Below are 13,367 nucleotides of genomic sequence, written 5' to 3'. Positions count from 1 at the left end.
TATGTATCATCTTTCTTCATTCTCATTTTTTAGTCGTGTCTTTTTGAGTCATCAACGATTGCAGGAAATATTGCTATATAGTTGTAATTATACATAATTAAATATACATTTGCTCAATGTAAAAATTCCTTTTAATTGCGATTATACTAATTAAATTACACAAGGTTGCTAAATCTCGTAAAATACATGTTTAAATATCGTAAAATAATATGTATAATAAAATATATCACAAAATAATATAAAAGTATATATAAAAGTAATATGTATTAATATAATGAGAAAAATGTTCTTGAATTTCATACACATACACACTTATAAACGGAAAGCCGAGTGTCGAAAAAGAAATTTTCGGTCAAACTATTTATTTCGTCGCGATTACCAGAAATGTTAATAATATTGCACATGTGAGGGAAACATTGCAATTGCTTTATTTTTATCCGCACCAGCATTTTAGTCACTCTCATGATCAACGTGGGAAAGAACCCCTGGCACACTTGGAGAGGGTTTCGCGTTTATTAATAACTATCGGAGGAAAGTAATAAAAATGGCACTGACATTCTAGAAAAAAGTCGAGTAGAAAATGCAACTGTTTCTACAAAAATCTGCATACAAACGCGAAGTGCAATTAAAAAATCCTGTCGCATTTTTCAAAGCTTCCAAGTGCCTCGGTGTCTCTCGCACCTTTTCCCATCGCGCTCGATATATTATTTACCGTACTGTTGTTTATATACTTAGTGACTCGGTGAAAATCGAAAATGCGAATCTAGTATTCCAAATAAAAAAATACGATATTTTGAACAATAATTTATTCCGGTTAATTGTCTTTTTTTTATAAAAGAAAAAAACAATCTCAATGGATATAATACTATTCAAATAAAGCATATTAAAATAATTTTTTATTTAGGTTAACTGTTTCGCAGATAAAATAACAAATTAATATTTCTGCCTTTGAATCTGTGGAAATGGATCGCTGCAAGTTGCAATTTTATTTTCATGCACTTTAAGCGAACTGTATTGTTGTTATTTTAAAATAAGAAAATACGCTTATTTGAACCCAGTAAAGAGCACTCTTATACTTTCTGAAGTTATATAATTAACATGTAAATTAGTTTGATAAATTATATTAATTTGATTTTATATTTAAAGTTATTTTCTCTCGCTCATCATTGAGATTTGTTTACAAATGCACAGATTTTTTAATACACATTTCCTGATTACTGTTTACAGAAGTGCCTGACGACTCTGGACCTGACGTCTTTAGGAGTTGGCTCCTGCGTCGGGACAGGGATGTACCTTGTCGCAGGAATGGTGGCGCGCAGCGTTGCCGGACCTGGTGTCGTCGTCTCATTTATTATCGCAGCCATTGCTTCCATTTTTTCCGGTGAGTACATTGTGTTTCTTAAAAAAAAAAAAAAAAAAATCGCATCTCCTTCATCATCGATTAGATACACAGAGAGAATTTTCTCTTAGAATTTACCCTGGAAATCATGGTAATCGTGGGACAATATGGTATGGAAAGAATTTTAAAATAGATATTATTATTTTTTATTGTGATAAATATTAATCACAGAAATTCTCGTAAAATTCTTTCCATACCATATTGTCTCATGATTACCATGATTTTCAGGGTAAATTCTAAGGGAAAATTCTCTCTGTGTAGATGTACTTTAATTTCTTGTCTAAATAAGTCGAAGCATTTAAAAAACAATCCAAGCATAAATTTTATTTAGCGAAGAGCTTGATATAAAATGATAAGTGAGAAAAGAATTTATTGCAAAACAGAGAAAGAGAGCTCTATCTATTATTAAAGACGAATAATTCGCAGCGAATGTGTGAAGAAAATATTTCAAACAATTACAATCATTGAAGAATATCAATGGCAAGAATGATGTGCTTAAAGATTTATTTTTTAATTACTTGACATTACACCAAAAAATTGTGCTCTATCCACAACAAATCAATTGCAGCGAGAAATTAAATTTCATTGAAATGAAAGAGTGAGCGTATCGGCGTTTGCATGTAAGCCGCGCGTCCGACTAGTGACGTACTTGTTCTACTGCGCATCGAAATTAAATTCGCGATACAATCTGACCGCGTGAATAGAAATGCAAGAGTCATCGTGTACTTTGTTCTATCAGTACACTGAGAGAATTTTCTCTTAGAATTTATCCTGAAAATCCGTGGTAATCATGAGACAATATATGGTATGAAAAGAATTTTATAAAAATTTCTCTGATTAATATTTATCACAACAAAAATAATATCTATCACAAAATCAAATATAAAACATGTTTAATTAATTTTACTAAACTGCATAGTAAAATTAATCAAACATATTTTATATTTTATTGTGATATATATTAATCAGAGAAATTCTCATAAAATTCTTTCCATACCATATTGTCTCGTGATTACCATAATTTTTAGGGTAAATTCTACGAGAAAATTCTCTCTGTGTATACTTTTACTGAAACACGTGCGACAAAATGGAAATTAAAAAATCACATTCATATATCGTAAAGCCACTGCATTTGCATTTGCATCTGTTCCAAACTCACTGCTTGCGAAAGGGTATTATAACGCTTATATCGGAAACGAGATTGCGTTATCTGAATATACAATAAGTCATGATTTAATCGTTCCCGCACTATACGAATGCCGATTTGCCGACTTTATCAAATTTGTTGCTCGCGATTGTTCTTTCACATGGGCTATATTTGTGCTCGATTGTGCTTTTACGCGATCCTGGCGATTTCATAGCTCAATAATACGCGGTAATAATGTCAGGACGCGAGCTCTGCACCGTCCACGCGAGCGGAATACGAAAGCAGGGATTTATTTTTACCGCGATTCACAATTCTCGTGGTCGAAGAAACGACCGTGCGAGAGAAAGAGAGAGAAGAGATGGTGAGAAAGAAAGAGTGAGAGAGGGGGGGGGGATGGAAAAAGGAAGAAAAGGGTGGAAGTGGCCTTTATTCATCAGCGGTAAGGGGGCTCCGACTATTTTTACGAACGATCAATTTAACGATGAACAGCTACATGTGCGCCGATTGTATCGTGTGGGTGTGATGTCAATGCTTCGACGGGGGCGGAACGAGGATAATACCTCCTAACTGGACACGATGATGTATGAGAGTCAGGAACTAATAAATATTTATGCGAAAGACTCGGATCAAAGTTACACACATATGCTCGAATCTCCTCTTCCGCACACGTTATATATGCGTCTTTTTTCAGAATTACGATTAAATAATATGCCCACGTATAAACGCGTGCGAGAAATATAATATAATGATGAACTCTTACGAAAGAAGCACTAAAATTTGTATATTTTTCTGAAAAATGTATTTATAAAAAATGCGCTTTCTTTGCCGCGTATCGTATAAGATGAAAGACTGAAGGAACGACTTGACAAATGATGTAAATGGAGTTAAACGTCATTCTGTCGGCAAATTCAGTTAGCCTCCTTTCGCAAATGCACAACACGTTTCTCGCAACTGTTAGTCTACAACAGGAGTGACGTTTTCGGGGATTTTCTTGCCAGGGGTGTTTTGGCAAAGGATGTGATTCGGATATAGCGCGATAAATCTTTTCTCTCTCGCGCGTGAGGAATGCAAGTACAGAGGGAATAACTAATCTGCGGTGTGCGCGGGCCCGGAGATAAGAAACCTTTTTCTCCGTGAAAATATGGACTTGGGTGGATCGGGATATGATCCGGAAAATTCGTCTTCCTGCCCGACTGTATATCGTGACATAAATCTGTCGACTGTATAAGACCGCGAGCGCGGATTTAAGTCGTAAATATATAATTCTCTCTACAGAATTTTTCTCTCACGTAAACGTCTTGAGCAATCGAAGCTTTATTATAAAAGGAAATTTTTTCATCAAACTCAATCGAATCGAAATAGTAGAAACATTGCAAATTGCAAATTCTCCAGATGAAGTAATAACGCTTTCTTTTTCTCTCTCTCCTTTTCTCTAAAATAGTACAATTGTATTTTATACTGTACTCTAAAAATCGAAAACTAATATAGGATATTGTATACGCATTAATATTTTTAATTTTCCTACAGAAACGCTCGCCTTTGGAAATTAGATATCGTTAACAATTAAAACTGAGAATTGACGTTTTTACGAGTAGTTTACTTTAACAAGTATTTGCGCGTTACTTTATAGGTACTGTTACAACTGTATAGGTGCTTCAACTTTACGTCAGTTTACCGTTACACAAGTACTTGCTCGTTACTTTACTATTCGACACCGAACTCCTATCGCCATCGCTCGTATCGATAACAGAGCTTGTCGGCCATTCGAATATCGATACCGACTATTCGCACAAAAGCGAGCGCCGAAAATATCACGTCAAATAAAAATTTACTATTCCATCGTACGCGATATGAGGCTCCCAAACACCGCCGTACATTCGCTCGTTGCGAAATTGCGAATACAAATTCCAAGCCGCGTATACAAAGGCGGAAGGTCGTCTCAATCAAGCCTGCGTGTTGCTCATCGCGTTGCTTGCAGTGCATCCTTTTATCAATTGCGCTTCGCACGAACATCTTATTCGCGATACAATTCTCACGCTTCTCGTCATTTTGCGCCAGCATCCGCGTGTCTTGGATAAAAGCTTTTTCTTTTAAATAATTTATAAAGTAATTAAACCAAACTCTTTTACAATCAATGTTTCTGCTAAGAGATTTTAATATTTTATGAACACCGACATCACTTTCAGGATGTCTAGCGGTCTAGGGAAATATCTGGAAAACCGGGAATTGTCGGGGCATTTTAAATCTGGAAATGTCAGGGAAAAGTCAAGAAATATTACTACTTATCTGGATTTTTTAACATTTTTTCTCAATAATTTGAATTTCTTTTTGAATATATAAAATGTGAAGCGATTATTTGTTAAAAAAAAATTTGGCTGTTCGTACTTGATACTATGATACTCATTACAAATCTTATGTTGCAATATCTTGTGTACTCCAATAATATTGTAGTAAAATATATAAATAAAGTATTAAGTTTACCTATCAGTTAATATGTTGAAAAAAATTGTATTGAGTTAAGCAATTATTAATTGACATGCGTATTATAAAATTTGTAGTGACATGTTTGTTTCGATTATCGTACACAATGCAGATAGTATAATTGCTTTAAATCTTTGCTTTTTTAAATTACGAATTTTTTCAAAATTCTATCTGCTGACAAAAATATCTCAAAGATTTCGTGATTGAACATTTAATTGACATACAGATGTACGCAAATGATACATTTTGAAAAAAAGTATTACTAAGAAAAGTCAGGGAAAAATTAATTCCTGGTCTTGAAAAGGTCAGGGAATTTTTTTTACTTATTGTTAGTCTGCTGGACACCCTGACTTTTCATCTTTCACGATGGAGGAAAGGTATAAGAAGTGCGTGGAAAATATGTATATCGGTGAAATTGAAAAATAGAAAAAAAGCGCGACACATTTCAGTTATTATTTCGTTTGATCGCGGCCATCCTCTCGGCGATAATTATCAGTATAAAGGGCAAAGCTCTAATTAACTCGGTATTCACTGGAATACCGCTGCTGTGCGCGCGAATTAATGGCAGGATTAAAGCTAGGGCATGGCACGCCGTCGTGTTGTTAAATTAATTCGTTGCGTCATTAATAAGCGACGTTGCTGGCTACCAATGGCGAGCATTACATAGTAGCTGACCCGTAATAATCTCGAAATCAACGCTTTCTAGATTCTAGAACGCGACTGTGTCACGTCGCGAGAAGATGGTATTAACTTGAGGATAAATCGCGACTATTGTACAACGATTCAAATTTTTCTCTCTTTTCAAAATTCAATGTATAATTATTTTTATTCCCTTTTACATTTTTGCGCAATAAGTGCAATACGAAAAGAAATCAGATTTTTCAATAAGTATATATAAAATTGCCTTTATAGTGCTTAGTAACTTCGCGAGAGAGTAAAACCGAGAATTTTGCAGAGTTCTCTATCGACTTTTCTTTTCTCGGACTCTTTTCGACGGCTCTATTTCGTAAATCACAATAATACCACGCGACATATAGACATTTAACTTAGCATCAATAGGAATGGGATTCTTTAATCTTGCTCTGCTGGCGTCGACTAGCAGAAGAAACAGTTGACGTCAAAGGTAAAAGGACGTCGGGAATGCGAAATCGGGTAATTGCGAAATCGGGTAATGCTACATGGGTTCGCCCGAATATATCCGCTCTAAATGACAATAATAATTTAATATCGTTAAACTGTAGAAAAAAAGGAGACAGAAAGAAAGAGAGAGAGCCACAGCGTTCATCTGGCGACTCTGAAAAGATGTGTAAGCGGATGTAAAGCGATTACATGATATTTATATAGGCGCGCGTGGATTTATTCCGCGATGTAATTCGCATTGAAAGGCTGAGCCGACGTTTAATCAGTCGGTTATACATTACAGAAGCGTAATGATCGTCTGTATAGTGAGCGTAATAATACTCGGTCGTGAGGCAATGCAGAAATATTACACGTCGCACCTCGTAATCTGCTTTTAGCGACGAGCTATTCATAAAACTGAGGAATTTAACGCACTGATATTATCATACGATGTTGGCTACACTTTAATTCACAAGCTTTTGCGGTTAATATTCACATTTGCTGAAAGCAGGTTTTTATTTAAAAGATAAACACGTTTTACAAAGAATTTTTTAATGGATCGTTGCATTTTTTGCATATTTTTATTACAAAGTTTATCGTTTTTCATGTAGATTTTTTTGCGCTAATTCTCGGTAATATTTTTGCTCACGTGTCGTGACCAATATTTCTCTTTCGGTGTGATTGCAGGGGCGTGTTACGCCGAGTTTGGAGTACGAGTGCCTCATACGACCGGCAGCGCTTATATGTACAGTTACGTGACAGTAGGCGAATTAATAGCATTCATTATTGGATGGAACATGGTGCTGGAGTACCTTATAGGTACGAGTGCGTGTGCGTGCGCCCTTAGCGCCTGTCTCGACGCATTGGCGAACGGTGCGATTTCCGAGGCGATAGCCGGCAGCGTCGGCACCATACTTGGTGAGTACTCCTTACGCATGCAAATCGTCGATTACTTTTGGAGGAAGGACCAGAGTGTTACAGAGATCTCTGTAACATCTATTTTACATTTTATCAACTCTCTTTTCAGTTTTATATACTTTGCATTCGGTACCTTCCCCCTCTGTATATAGATTATCATATCAAATATTCTTTCGTTATTATTATTATCACGTAGCCGGCAAACAATTTTTTATACAAAATTATATATGAAATATGTCCATATATAATTAGTTATATTTATATATAATGAGATATAATTATATATTTTTCTTTAAGTATGCTTAAATTTGCAATTTAACTATGGACTTTTCATGATTGATCTTATGATAAATTTGTCAATCTATTCGTTATCAGTTGACTTAAAAAGAGTTAGAGAGTAATTATTTTATAATTAATTGCAAAATAATACAATATATAATATACGAGAACACAAGGGAAGAAATGTACTATAACAAAAATCATATATTTATGTTAAGTATAAGTGATACTTTTGTTAGATACAACATAAATAGTTTATCAAGAATTGTTTGTATTTTATGTTATTTTTATAAGACAAAGTGACTTAAAATTAATAAAATGGCAATAAATAAATATCTCATTAATCTGAACTTGTTTGCTTTTTTATTGGTACTTAATACTACCTTTCATGCCATTAACATACTTTATATCTTAATATTATTACTATAATATTAACATTGTATTTAATATCAAGATTTAAGTTTATAAATAAAGCAAACAAGTACAGATTTAAGTTAATGAAATATGTATTTGCCATTTTATTAATTTTAAGTTATTTTGTCTTATAAAAAATAATGTAAAATATAAACAATTTTTGATGAACGCTACTTATCTTGTATCCAAGTATCACTTATTAATATGTATATGATTTTTGTTATAGTACATTTCTTCTCCTGTGCTCTACTGTATTATGTATTGTATTACTTTGCAATTTAATTATAAAATAATTATTAATTATTTTTAAATTGACTGATAATGAATAGATTGACAAATTTATCATAAGATCAATCATGAGAAGTCCATAGTTAAATTGCAAATTTAAACATATTTAAAGAAAAATATATAACTATATCGAATTATATATATATATAATTATAACTATAATAATTATATACACTGGCGGATCCTGGAGGGGGGGGGGTTAACCCCCTTTCTTGCAAATTAAAAGAAACAGATTTGCTGAATTTGTTTAAAAAATATAAATAAAGAAAAACAAACATTAAAGAGCTATCGACGTCAGGATCCGCTAGTGTATATATATAAGTATAAGATACACTGTAAATTATACTCATTACGCATTCAAGGAGTTCAGTTTAGATTAAGTCAGACATAGGACGAAATGATGAGATAATTTCTTTGCACGAAAATAATTAAGTGAAATTCTTTATATCTATATAATATATATTATATAGATACAAAGAATTTCGCCTAATTATTTTCGTACAACAAAATTATCATCATTTCGTCCTATTTCTGACTTAATCTACACTTAACTCCTTGAATGCGTAATGAGTATAATTTACAGTGTATCTTATACATACATATTGTATATATTATATATATATATATAAAGAATTTCACCTAATTATTTTCGTGCATGAAATTATCTCATCATTTCATCCTATGTCTGACTTAATCTAAACTTAACTCCTTGAATGCGTAATGAGTATAATTTACAGTGTATCTTATACTTTTATATATATATATTTTATATATATATATTATATATATATATATAAAAGTATAAGATACACTGTAAATTATACTCACTACGCATTCAAGGAGTTAAGTTTAGATTAAGTCAGACATACGACGAAATGATGAGATAATTTCGTTGCACATGAAAATAATTAGGTGAAATTCTTTATATCTATATAATATACACACACATATATATATATATATATATATATAAGTATAAGATACACTGGAAATTATACTCATTATGCATTCAAGGAGTTAAGTTTAGATTAAGTCAGACATACGACGAAATGATGAGATAATTTTGTTGCACGAAAATAATTAGGCGAAATTCTTTATATCTATATAATATATACAATATGTATGTATAAGATACACTGGAAATTATACTCATTACGCATTCAAGGAGTTAAGTGTAGATTAAGTCAGACATAGAACGAAATGATGAGATAGTTTCTTTGCATGAAAATAATTAAGCGAGAAATTCTTTATATCTATATTATATATATATATATATATACACTGGCGGATCCTGGGGGGGGGTTACTCCCCCCCCCTTGCAAATTAAAAGAAACAGTTTTGTTGAATTTGTTTAAAAAATATAAATAAAGAAAAACAAACATTAAAGAGCTATCGACGTCGTTGATCCTGGAATAAAAGCTAATCATAAAATCAAAAATATTTGATAAAATAATTTTGCAAAACCCCCCCCATTATCGACGTCAGGATCCGCTAATGATTATATATATGGACATATTTCATATATATTGTTTTGTATAAAAAATTTTTTACCAGGTAGCAACACAAGATAATAAAAATGACACTTTTTGTTATATTACAAATACATGCTTCGAGCTACATATAATCGGAATATTCTATATACAGTCACCTTGGTCTCGGACGTTTCTTCGTGCGTCAGTAAACCTTAAAGTTTCCCTACCGGTCGCTCGTAAAAGCGTGGAACGACGAGTCGTATTCGTCGGCGACGTCGTTGGGAGCGACATTATAGAAATTTACGAGCAAATTTCCGTTTCTTTCCTTTTTTGCCACCACACGTCGCCAGACTCCCTTGTTCTCCGGCTTAATCGCAAAACGCTTTCAATGTGTCTCTTGTGCGATATGGTGAAAGAAAACGGTAATTGCGAAAATGGCGAAGGGGCAAAAGTTTGCTGACACTTGATAGATGTCTGCGCGCAAATTTACATTACAGTTATTTATTACAAAAAATTCTGCGCGGTTTTTGATTAACAAAATGTTACCAAAAAAAAAAAAAACACTAACTGTGACGTAATAGTAAGTCGAAACTCGCGTTCTTCAAATTTTTCGATATTGAGTAAGGAGTATAGATTGATTCTAATAATAATGTTCGATATATATTTGAGTTTCGATACTTGAAGGAAGCGCCAGATGTCAAGTGATTAAGTGATTAAAGCCAATTGTTTCTCCACCCCTGACTTATCTTCGTATATATAAGATGGGTGAGTCAAAAGTAAAGTTTTCCATAATTAATGACGGTAGTTTGAGAGCGAAAAGTTGCTCGCTCGACAAACATAATACGAGCCTCGCTCGTTTTAGAACGTCAACATTATCAGTTTAAATTCGAGAAAAATCTTCGATCCAATTTTCTAGAGCGAATTAATTTATGTATTTATATTCGCCTGACGCGACCAGGCTTTTCGCTGACGTGCAAAAAGGGGAGAACGTGTGCGATAATAACGTCGGATATCGTGGTTTTCCTCGTTGACCGACGTTCATATAGGGACCATATCCGGGAAATGGTTTACTTAAATTTTTTAACGACAGATTCTTTAACGGCTTAAAACTTGCAGGCGACTTTTCGCGAAAAAATTTAGATGAAAATCCCGCGAGTCTCTCGTCCTCAAGCTCTTCGATATTAAATATTTACAGAAGCCATTCGCATACACATATATTTAATTTAACTGTATAGGATTTTGTTATTTAATCACATTTGGAAGCTTATTTTGCGACAATTTATTCTGATTAAAGAAAGGCTAAAGAGAATCTTATTAATTAGCGAGATTAAGATCAAGGATTCTGAAATATCCTTCAAAAACTTGGAAATCATTTATTTACGACACGCGTACCGGAACGAAACGAATCGATCGCGCATACGAGCGCAAATTGTAGACCATAATGCGGCTAATTCTCATTACGCGATCGTTTTATGAATATTCCGCACTCGGTACCGCTTGGCAATGACGTTAAGCAAATATTCTCTAATGTGGACGTTGATGTTTGAAGAAGACATTGAAATATTGAAAAAAAACGCCTCGAGCATATCGCGATTTCAGCTGTAATGCTTCTAATGGAGAGGTTTTACTGCATTTTAAAAACAGTTATATGATACAACTATATGATACAAATGAAAAATTTCTACATAAACGATAAGTGAATTTATTAGTTTTATAATATAAAAAAAAATTTACACAATATATTTTTTATTATATGTATATATAATATGTACATATAATATTTTAAAATATTTCTTTACGCACATAAAGATTACTATGTCACGCAGTTAAACATTACATATGGCGTACGTAATATTTGTTCAGGGACTCTTTCAATTTAATATGAATGTTACAAGATTTGCCCACAAATTAATATCGTAGAAAACTTCTTTTTGCTCGATTCCAAGCCATTTTCTTTGTGCTCCAATTTTTTCAGAATTTCTCGATGTCTGAATCTTTTTGCGCGGCATTGTTAGAGACAAGTCCGATGTTACTCTCATTAAAAGAGAACGATTGAAGAGCGACGTGAGTGATTTTTCATGTTACAACGTTTTCTGCTTGAATCAGCCTCTCTCTGTCAGTCAATTTTACGAGTAATTCACATGGGATCTTCTTCGTCCGTTTGTGCCAGTTTCTTTGTAGTTGTATGTCTCGAAAGACAGAATATTATATACTCTGTCGATTTTATTATTGTCGTAAATCGATACCGATTCAATCAATCATTAAAATAAAGTATAGTACGATTGTATTAATTATGAAATTTCAATTGCCGTTTTCTCGTATTTTATCATGATAAATTTGTTAATCTAATCTAATTAAAAACAATATCTCGTCAAAGAGTTTGATAATTATTGATATAATTTCGGTGTTACTAAGATTAATGAATCACTACGCATAAAACTATTAAAATACAAATTAAATAAATATTTCGTTATTTATTTGCTTTTCTCTCACAGTTAATAAAAATTAAATAAATATTAAGACATCAATTTTTATTATATTCGCAATCATTAGTAATACAATATAATGTCGAGCGTAATATAGCTCTCTCGTTATAATGCTTTCGTGCGACATGTTTCGCTCGTAATAGTAACTAGTAAATTAAAACTTTCAACACTTTTTAATAAGAAAGTAATAAGAAAATCTAATAAATATATATACAAATACTCGCGTGTCAATTATATTATTGTTATTAATTAACATCTGTTTTGCAATTATTGTTTGTGGAAAAAAATTTAATTAAACGAGACTTTTTTATGCACGGCATTGCATTTTTTGCTCTCTCTTTCTCTCTCGATATATTTTTCACGCAATCAAAGAGAGAAGTTTCGTGTAAGAGTAAAGTTTCATAATATTAACGCACGTTATGAAAACACCACATGTTCCATAAATCTCGTTTGCATTGCAAAAACTTACAAGAAAAAGGTAGACGAGTTTCGTCATATTTTTAATGCATGTAGTACGTGAGAAATGTTAATATTGAAATAGTTCATAAATTTGGTTAGCGTTTTTACGTCTTACGAACAAATATGCTCTTTCAGAATTTAGAAGATCTACAGAAATAACATCAAATATACTCGATTTGATTACATATAGCTGCATGTTTTGAGGCAATGCGCAAAAAAAGAAATTATTATAAACTTGTAAAAGAAGTTTGGAATAATGTTAGATACCTACTTTTTTGAGTGAAATATTTTAACATTCTTATAGATTGCAAAACTGAATTAATAAACAAACCATGCATTATATTTTTATTGTAAATATTATAATATTAAAAGTATAGTAAAAAATACTATATATATTAATATATATTTAAAACAGTTTAGAAGACATAAACGAAAGAAAAGTGCTAATAATGAGAGCGATATATCTTGTCCGGTTAATTGCGCGGAAGCAAAAATTGCATTATTAATGGTTCGGTACATAAAGGGGTCGTCTTCCTTTAGCAGTTTCTTTGTACCAGTGCGCCGGAATAGTAAGGCAAAATTTCACTGTCAGTAGAAGAAGAACGTATTCGCCGCGACGCCACGCCCGCAAAACTAGTCAACCTTAATTAACTTTTTCTCTCGTGTCGCGTCGGAATTTGCGGATGAAATTGTAACTCGGCCAGCTGCAAATAATTGTGACACGCGCGAGTGTAGATAATTGTTCAAATCGAATATATTGCGCGCACGTGCAAAATTTGTTTTTCGGAATTTGTTTCCATCTCTCTCTCTTTCTCTCTAATTTCGAGATTACAACGCTATACAAGTTCGCCGAAATTTTGACAAAATTGATACGGGATAAAAAACAATGTCGCGTTTCACGACTC

General features: G+C 32.8%; 1 protein-coding gene across 2 annotated transcripts in view; it reads left to right on the top strand.

Moving 5' to 3' along the window:
* Positions 1–13,367, top strand: part of LOC145938086 (solute carrier family 7 member 14) — a 70,810-nt gene that overhangs the window by 39,696 nt on the left and 17,747 nt on the right. For both annotated transcript variants that reach the window (XM_083041461.1, XM_083041462.1), the window contains exons 3-4: positions 1,228–1,381; positions 6,834–7,064. In XM_083041461.1, the coding sequence (XP_082897587.1) occupies positions 1,228–1,381; positions 6,834–7,064 (385 nt within the window). The remainder of the gene's footprint in view (positions 1–1,227; positions 1,382–6,833; positions 7,065–13,367) is intronic.

Source organism: Prenolepis imparis, unplaced genomic scaffold (genome assembly GCF_030444845.1).
Source record: "Prenolepis imparis isolate NDT839.2.m4 unplaced genomic scaffold, iyPreImpa1.0 SCAF_7, whole genome shotgun sequence".
Taxonomy (NCBI): Eukaryota; Metazoa; Arthropoda; class Insecta; order Hymenoptera; family Formicidae; genus Prenolepis; species Prenolepis imparis.
This window is presented reverse-complemented; position numbering and strand designations above follow the sequence as displayed.